This window comes from Sesamum indicum, linkage group LG1 (assembly GCF_026168435.1).
Source record: "Sesamum indicum cultivar Baizhima isolate 11 linkage group LG1, ASM2616843v1, whole genome shotgun sequence".
NCBI lineage: Eukaryota > Viridiplantae > Streptophyta > Magnoliopsida > Lamiales > Pedaliaceae > Sesamum > Sesamum indicum.
Genome location: NC_142657.1, coordinates 11,251,019 through 11,260,640, shown reverse-complemented (window position 1 = coordinate 11,260,640; position 9,622 = coordinate 11,251,019). Strand labels below are relative to the sequence as shown.

The window sequence follows — 9,622 nt, the reverse complement described above, 5'->3', positions numbered from 1 at the left end:
GACATTGGATATGGGGGTGTGGCCACGTGTCGTAATCCTGGACTCCCAGCCTCCAATCGAACGGTCCAACGCTATTCAAGCGTCCGGATCGTATGGTGGACGAGCCTCCACGATCCTAACCGCAGATCTCGCACGCAGATTCCTAATTTTTGAGGGATTTTAGGCTAAAGGCATATTTTTAGTCGGAATACTTTTTTTACCCTTAATGAAGGGTATTTTTGTCTTTTGGTAATTCTACCCTCATCACATATGATTAACATTCCTTTTGGAAAGGAATTTGATCCGAGTTCGGATTAGGTAAAATTATTATTTGGGTGTAGACAATTCAAAGTCAAGTCCAGAAATATCTCTTATTACGTTAGTTTGTAAGACTGAAATACGTGAGAACTATTATCGAGAATATTGTCTTATTCGATGTTTAAATGAATAAAATTCTATAAGATAGTAAAGTTGTAAGAATAATTAGAGTAGCAAAATGTGTATTTATAAATACAATCGAATTGTACGATTACACGAATTCGTTCACACGTTCTCACGTTCAAGCGAGGTTGGAGAAGGTGAATAAGACCCCGAGACACACGTATCCTTAAGACATTAATAAATACAACCATTTGTGACATCCAATGTGGTCTCTACATCAAAATTCAAAATGAAAATCCAACATTTTGAGCTTGTTTGAATCCGATGAAAAATAACTGTATAAAAAAAAGGAAAATAAAAATAAATATATAATATTAAAAAAACTGCATGTTCGATTATGGGGAATAAATGGAGTGAAAATAAATTTGGATGTATATAGAACTCCTCCCCAATCCAATTTTAATCTATTAAACAAAAAATGTAAAAATATAAAGCTAAAAAAATAAAATAAAATACTCATTTTATTTATATTTACTATATTACCTGGACATTATTTTACTATTAAAGAAAAACCCCTTCTAGTTGAGATACCAACATCAAAAAAATATTTTGTTATTTTTTTTTTCAGTTGATGCATATTAATTTTTGTTAATAAGCTTACAGGTTAACTTTTTAATACTTTGAAATTATTTTAATACTACTTATTTATTTTCTTATTGAAAATGAAAAAAAAATCAAAATATTTTAAATTTACATTTTTTTAATCATATCAAACAACTTAAAAAATTGAATACAAAGTCTCGATCCCATGAAAAAATTTGTATCCAAACCATTAGGTTGTCGCATGGAGAACCACTTTCCTTCTCTTTTCATTTTCTCTTTCATCTCACTACACCATATAAAACCTGTGAGAGAGAGAGAAGAGAGAAGAGAGAGAGAAGCACATTTCAAGAGATTTGAATTTAAAGATCTCAAACTTCTTTCTACATTGCTAAATAAAACCGAAATCCATAATGTCCAACACTTGAATTCGGACCACATTACTGATTACAACGTACGGTAGACCAAACTATATATACATATATATATATATCTACACTCACTGTAATAACTCATATGAAACACCCAAAAATGACATATATATATATATATGTAAATTAAGCAGAAAAACAAGTAAAATCTACACCACCGAAGCCAGAAGCGCTTATCATCATCAACTTCTGCTGCTGACAATTATTATAAGCAGAAGGTGCAGCAGCCCGCGAAGAGGGTGTATCCTTATTGCCTCCACTCCCACTCCCACTCCCGCTCTTCACCTTCCCAGCAGCTGCTTTTTTCTCTATTCTGCGCTTCACTACGTACTCTTCTGAAATGTACACATCCATCTTCCAACTTCTGGTCAGAAAAAAGCTGTTGTTGTAGCTTAAATTAAGCTGCATGAAGCTTTTTATAGGGGTGGGTTAAGGGGAGGTGGAGGAGTCTATGGGCGGGCGTGGAAGCCCATGTTTTGGTATTAAACAAGGTGCACTTTCTGATGACAAAACGCAGATACCAACAGCGACTTTAGCTTGTTTTGTTACAGCAACGCTTTCTCATGCGACTGTTGCTGTTGCATTTCCTGCCGGACTTGGGTTTTCTTTCAGTCTTGTCCACTTCATGCCCCTCATTTTTCTTTTTCTTTTGTTTCAAATAATTTCGTTATTTCCCTTGCTCAATTATTTTATCATAGTTTCCACCGTTGTGGCATCTCGTCCCTGCATAATATAATAAATAATATTTTATATTTTAAGATATGTATAAATAATAAAATAAATTTTAAATCATCAAATTATATTTTAAAAATATGTTTATAAAATAAAATCAATTTGAGGTATTATCAACACAACAAAAGAATTGATGCAGCGGTATTAAAAGAACATGGAGTCACCTCTGTGAAAAAAGAAAACAAAAGTAATTAATTATTTTTTAAAACTATTTTATTAAGTATCATATTTAAAAATTAGTGTGAGTGTGTATGATCTTTTTCTTTTTATATTAATATAGATTATTAAAGATATATATGCTGCCAAACGATCACTTTATTTAAAAATTTAATCTATTAAAAAAGTAATTTAATATTTAATATTTTTAAAATATCATTCTTGTTATGTTTTTTTTTTCTTTTTTTCCTTTGTGTGTCTGTTAATATTAATATGTAAAAAATTTAAGTTTCAAAATCTTTTCTTTGATTTAATTCTGATATCATATTAAATAACTATTTAATTTAAAAATTTATAATCTATTAGAGAATAGAATTATTTATTATTTGATAATCAATCAATTAGTTGAGTCGACATCACTCTTCTCATTAAAAAATTATACAATTTTTTTATATATTTAATTCAATTCTAAATTTTTTCTCGCACGTGTAGGTGAGGATTTTCTCAGTTCCAAAAATAAAAAAAACAACTTATATATTAGATTTTCCAACAAAAAGAATTAGAAAATAAATTATGACTTTTGAATCATTAAAAAAAAAAAGAAGGCAATTAATTTTGAACTATTCTGGGCATAGTTTGGCATCCAAATTAAATGCATGTGTGGTAAAAAGAATCCAAAACCAAACAAGATGAATAATTTGATTTTTCCTTTTGGAATATTGATACCGAATAAAGTATGAAATTAAATTAAAAAGTAAAGTTAGATCGATTTGCAAACTTGATTTTCAGGACCTCATGCCAGATACTGGCATGGATTTTCTATTTTAATGATAGTTGTTGATTAATTTAGTTATTTAATATTAATAATTGGTATGTAATTATTATAATTACTGATTGTTGTTAAATATAAATATTTGATATTAATAATTGTATGATCGCTTTTCACTTTAAAAAGCAAAAAAAATGTAACACTAGTGTGTGATATGATAATGAGACAGACAATCTGAATTTCATGGTCAGATAATCGAGACAGACCCATGGAAAATTTGTACCTTTTTTTTTTTTTTTAAGAAAATAGTAATTATATAAATACATTAATATTTTAATAAATTAAACGATACATTAATACAATAAAGAATCATAAAATAAATTGCAATAAACTCAGATAAAATAGTAAAATAAATATCCACACATCCAGTAAAACTCGAACCCACAATTAAATTTATTTATAAGACATCAACCCGACATTATAGTAAGACATTATTTATCATAAAATTTTATGTCTCATATTTGATTTTTGCATAATCTATATTAGAAAAAATATAATTTTCAACTACTGTTAATTACTATATATAACTAAAAAAGGAAAATTGTGGCAAATGCAAATTGCCCACGGCTTTGCAATGGTTATTAGTCGTTGTTTCTGCAGCGAGAATTAATTATTGGAGACAGACAGACCGGTAAAACTACAGTAGTCACAGATACGATTCTCAATCAACAAGGTCAAAATGTAATATGTGTTTATGTAGCTATTAGGCAAAAAGCATCTTTTGTGTAAGGTTCTTCGCTTTGAATCGAATTAAACCACATAGTCCACCGCTTGTGCGGGCCCTCGTCAATTCCTTTGAGTTTCATTCTTGCGAACGTACTCCCCAGGCGGGATACTTAACGCGTTAGCTACAGCAATGTACGGGTCGATACGCACAGCGCCTAGTATCCATCGTTTACGGATAGGACTACTGGGGTATTTAATCCCATTCGCTCCCCTAGCTTTCGTCTCTCGGTTGATAGAGGAATCTTTGATCATAATTTCCAGTATTCATACTGCGTCCAACATGAAACTTGTGGTTGTTCGTAAAACACCGATTTGCTTGTTGAGACCTAATTCTATCTTCATAGATTTCTCGAGATATTTTCTTACGAAGTTTTGTCATAGCATCTATAACTGCTTCCGGTTTAGCCATCGGTCGATCAAAAGACTGATTCAAGATAAAAACCTAAGGGCATTATCTTGAAGGGCTCACTTCATATCATTTTCTCACTCTCAAGGCTCCTGAAAAAACCTCTGAAGGCAATCTATCACAAAGGACAATTAAAAGAGGAAAAAAGAGCAAAAAAACAGCTACAGCCAAAACATTAGTCATGGCGAAAATCATGGCGGATACTAATTAATTATGGTAAAAATTTAAGTTTTTATTTTGATTTTATTTAACCGTGATTAATAATATTTATTTACCAGAATTTTTAAACCATGATCATTTACGGTGCAGTGAAAACTCAATTTTTTTGTAATGCTAGAATGTACCTATATTTTAAAATATTATATGTGTTTTGTTAGAATTTCGATGAGATATAATACTTTCTTCATGTAGTGTTTGAAGTATTGTGTCAATTACTAAATCAATCTTGATATAATTGACAATATGTTCTACACTATAAGAAAATTGTAATGATTAATTGACAATAAAAATTAATCTAAAAAGTTTGCTATATTTAACTTAGCTAAAATATTTGTTACGATAAAAAGTCATGATAAATATTTTAACCACACTCGTAAAAGTTATGATTGATAAACTTTGCAAGATTGTGATCTGTGACTGTTACTACAATTATTTATTTTTAATAGTGATAGTTAACTATAGTTAAATGTTATATATATCGTAATGACATGATATCGATGAAGTGTTCACCAAATGTATTTCAATGTGGATTAATATAATTTTGGACCCAATAAATCATTTTCCAAATATATTTGGAAAAGTATAGAATTTTCTTAGTTATTTGAAAAATATTAAGTACCATATGTATTTACTTTTTTCCTCTTTATATTTCTCTATTGATATTTTATTTTTTTTATATTTTCAACAATATATTCGTAAATATTGAATGAAAAATACACCACGATATTCGCTGTTATTTTTCTAGGTGATTCCAAATTAACATTAGTTATAACTAGAAATTATAACAAATATTTTGATCATGACTAAAATCATGACAATATTAATTAATTATGATTAAAACTTAAATTTTTTATATTATTTTATTTTTTATCGTGATAAATAGTATTGATTTATTATCATTTTTAAATTGTAATCATATAGAATATAAGGAATATATATATATTGGTGAGAATTTAACAACCGTTCAACAAGATTTAGTTAAAGTATATATATCCAAGAGCACAATTCTTTCTTCTGTGCTTTAGTTAAAGTATATGGTGCCTTGGGTTTGTAGATTTTTCCATTTGCACCTTCAAACAAATGCATCTCAGTACGACTACAATACAACTCCAAATCTTTTCGAGATCTGACATTATCTTTTGTTTTATCTTTAACGTCCATAATAGTGTTAAAGATATTATCAAAGACGTTTTTTTCGATATGCATGACATCCAGATTATGTCGGATAAGATTTGTGTGCCAATATGGTAACTCCCAGAATATGCTCCTTTTAACCCAATTATGTGTCCTGCCAAATCCATCAATTGGGTGTGTACCACCTGGTGGTTTTCCAAAGATGGTTTCAGGAAGCTCATCCACCTTTTGTCGCATGTCTTCTCCAGTTAAGCGCATAGGTGGAGAATCATTTTCACATTTTCCCTTCCGAAACTTGTAGGCTTGTCTTCTATAAGGATGGTCAGGAGGCAAAAACTGACGATGACAATCAAACCAACATGCCTTCCTTCCATAACGAAGTCTGAAAGATTTTGTCCTTTCCATACAATAAGGACATGCCAACAACCCATGAGTGCTCCATCCAGATACCATCGCATTTGCAGGGAAATCACTGATTGTCCATAAAAGAGCAGCTCTCATGTTGAAATTTTGTTTTTTGCACACGTCATAAGCTTGCACCCCAATTGTCCACAATATTTTCAACTCGTCTATTAATGGACGTAAAAATATATCAAGATTTTTTCCTGGACTTTTTGGGCCTGGTATAACCATATTCAGGAACAAGAAAGGCTTTTGCATGCACATCCATGGGGGAAGATTATATACACCAATAATAACAGGCCAACAACTGTAAGGAGTACTAGAATTCCCAAATGGACTGAAACCATCTGTGCATAACCCAAGGCGCACATTTCGTGCATCTGAGGCAAATGATGGATGAGTGCGATCGAAATGTTTCCATGCCTCTCCATGAGATGGATGTGCCATACTTTCCTCGCTCGAAGGATTATTTGCATGCCATGTCATGTGCTCACAGGTGTAGTTAGATGCATATAGCCTTTTCAGCCTAGGTATCAAAGGCAAATAACGCAACACCTTGAAAGCTACTCTTTTCCGTGATCCTGCCTTGATTGGCTTGTATCGAGGATGATAACATATAGGGCATTCTTGAAGGCCATTGTTCTCTTTGTAATACAATATGCAATTGTTTACACAAGAATCAATCTTTTCGTAACCTAGACCAAGTTTACCTAGGTGTTTTTTGGTCGTGTAAAAGTTATCTGGCAACTTTTCATCTTCAGGCAGCATGCTTTTGATTGTTGACACAAGTCGATCATAGCAAGCTTCAGGTAAATTGTACTCTGATTTGATACTTAATAGTTGGGCCACAGCAGAGAGTTTTGTGTGATTTTTGCAGCCATCCCATAATGGTTCGTCAGCATCTTTTAATAAGTTAAAAAACTTTTGTGCTTCTGGATTAGGCAGTTGTTCAGCACACGTGAAGTTTGAGCTGAACTCATGGCCTATTGCATCCATCACCATTGTTCTATAACGAGACGATTCTACCTGAGGAGCGGTTGAAGAACCCCCCACATCATCTCTTGTGTTCACGGATTCACCATGTGCGTACCAGATATTATAACCCCGAGTAAATCCATTTTTTACTATGTGTAAATGCGCATCACTTCGATTCAAAAATCTTGTGTTGCCGCATTTAGAGCATGGACATTTGATTTGTCCATTATTCAGAAATCGTGGGTTATTAAAGGCAAAGTTCAAGAACTCCTGATCAACCCTTGTTACGAATTCATCTAAAAGAAACCCATTATCATCCAAACGCCTCCACATCCAACTACGGTCAATATTCATTATTCTGCAATTTTTAGATAAAGGAGGCAAGATGAATTAACCATTATTTTGAAGATCAAGATTTTTTTTTCTGATGTTGAAGCAGATGTTGAGATAAAGCAATGAGAATATGCAAAGTCAAAAGGGGATATAACTTGCATAACTCCAGCCAATATGAGTTTGTGTTTGTCCTTTTCTCTGTACAACTAAAATCCAAACATGACTCCTTATCATGCGTAATACATGTCCAACATACACAATAGCAGTAAAGGCTCATAACAGGATTCTTCCCTCAATAATAGATATTAATCTTGAATATCATTGTAAACAATCTGAATTCTACCTGTTCAGAAAGGTATAGACGCTGGCGATTCTTGTAAGTTGCTTGCTCCACTTGTGGTCCCCACCTGAGACGAGGGAAAACTGAAAAGTGAATATGTGAAAATACAATGTAATAATGTTCAATTATGGTGAGATTTTTTGTATCTTTATTTTTCCTCTCCACAATGAAACTGGCCAATTTATTAGCAAATAATGTGTGTATTTCGCACACCTGGATATTTCATGCATTTATGAGTATCGAACACAACATAATGTAGACAATATTTATTATGTATATCATACAAAATCCAGAACTCGCGGATTGGTAAATCAAGAATTTTCGTCAGAATTTCATAATTTCCAGGAAAATACCAACAAAATGAAACATTCAGAAACAAAGGTTAAAAGCATGACTCAGTGAAAAGACATGCATTTACACAAGAACAACAATTGCAGAAATTGCAGAAATTGAAGAAATTGCAGAAATTGCAGAAATTGAAGAAATGGCAGAAATTGCAGAAATTGAAGAAATTGCAGAAATTGACTAGAATTTCCCAGAAATTGCAGAAATTTTACAGAAATTCCAGAAATTACAACATTACATACAACATTAGATGCTCAATTTTTCAGAAATTTTGCTAAAAATAAGATGCTAAAAACACACCCAAACCCAAAAAAAAAAAGAAGAATAAGTAAAATGCAACAAAGAAATAAGAATTACCTGGAGAAGCCGTACTCGTCGCCTTCCTCGTTGCCGATTTACCGTCCTTGTTGCCGTGAGTTTAGGGCTAGGGTTCTAAGAGATGGGTTTGTAGAAAAAATGAGAGGAGAAAGATGAAAGCCGTACAAATCTGTGTTCTCGTTGCCGACCTTGCGTCCTTGTTGCCGTGAGTTTGGAGTTGGGGTTCTAAGACATGGGTTTGGGGAAGAAATGGAGATGGGTTTGAAGGAAGAAATGAGAGAGGAGAAGGAATGGAAAACAAAGAAAGAACGAGGAAGAAAGAACGAGGAAGAAAGAGAGAGAAAGATATCAGTTTTTTAGTTTTAACTTTTTTGTATAATTATTATTATTAATATATTATTATTATTCTTATTATTATTACTATTATTATTAGTATTATTATTATTATTATTACTGTTATTATTATTAGAATTATTATTATTATTATTATTATTAGTATTATTATTATTATTATTATTACTGTTATTATTATTAGAATTATTATTATTATTATTATCATTATTATTATTATTATTATTAGTATTATTGTTATTATTGTTGTTATTATTATTGTTAGTATTACTATAATAATAATAATAATAATAATAGTTATAATTATTATTATTATTATTATTATTTTAAATCATGATAATCAAATCATAAAATTTTTACATATAGATATAGTTGAAATTAATATATGCTCACAATCTGCAAAATTTATATATTTATAAATATTAGTATAACATTGATATAACTATCATCATATATTGTTGAACAACATGGGTTAATCTGGCCATCAAAATTCAGATCAAACCGTTAGATATGATAAAACTTACAAAAAAATACGTTTGGTAAAGTTTTATACTTATTGGATATACGGATGTCGAGATATCGTACTCGAAACATAAGAGTAATCATTCAAGAAGGTGTATCGTTGAATCAGACCATGTGATTTTAAATCATACCGTCCGATATGATCTAATGGACATAGTCTTGTATATATTTAAATTTCGTATGAATCAGGTGCCCGGATTTTAAGATATCGTAATTATTGATTAAACTTTTTAATCTCATTATATATAAAATAAAATAATAATTATAATTATTCAACTATCATCATCATCATTATTATTGTTGTTGTTGTTATTATTATTATTATTATTATTTTTAGATTAATTCATATAATTACAACTTAATTATTATTACATAAATAAAAATTCTTATTTTTGTGTTTTAATATTTTAATAAATAAAAAAATTCCTATTTAGACCATCAGA

At 30.7% G+C, this 9,622-nt stretch overlaps 1 protein-coding gene across 4 annotated transcripts; it reads right to left on the bottom strand.

Moving 5' to 3' along the window:
- Nucleotides 1-1,600: 1,600 nt before the first annotated feature.
- LOC110012142 (uncharacterized) lies at nt 1,601-8,652 on the bottom strand. Of its 4 annotated transcripts, none has more exons than XR_016063974.1 (3): nt 8,346-8,652; nt 7,647-7,710; nt 1,601-2,114 (listed from the first exon to the last, which is right to left on the bottom strand). XR_016063974.1 is itself a non-coding variant. In XM_020694683.2 (3 exons), exon 3 carries the CDS (start codon nt 7,322-7,324, stop codon nt 5,438-5,440), a length of 1,887 nt encoding a protein of 628 aa, XP_020550342.2. In that variant the 5' UTR covers nt 7,325-7,328; nt 7,647-7,710; nt 8,346-8,652; the 3' UTR covers nt 5,378-5,437. The 4 variants fall into 4 exon arrangements, 1 of the variants encoding a protein (XP_020550342.2); XM_020694683.2 differs by lacking the exon at nt 1,601-2,114 and adding an exon at nt 5,378-7,328; XR_016063973.1 differs by lacking the exon at nt 1,601-2,114 and adding an exon at nt 7,435-7,509.
- Between the last annotated feature and the right edge of the window lie 970 nt (nt 8,653-9,622).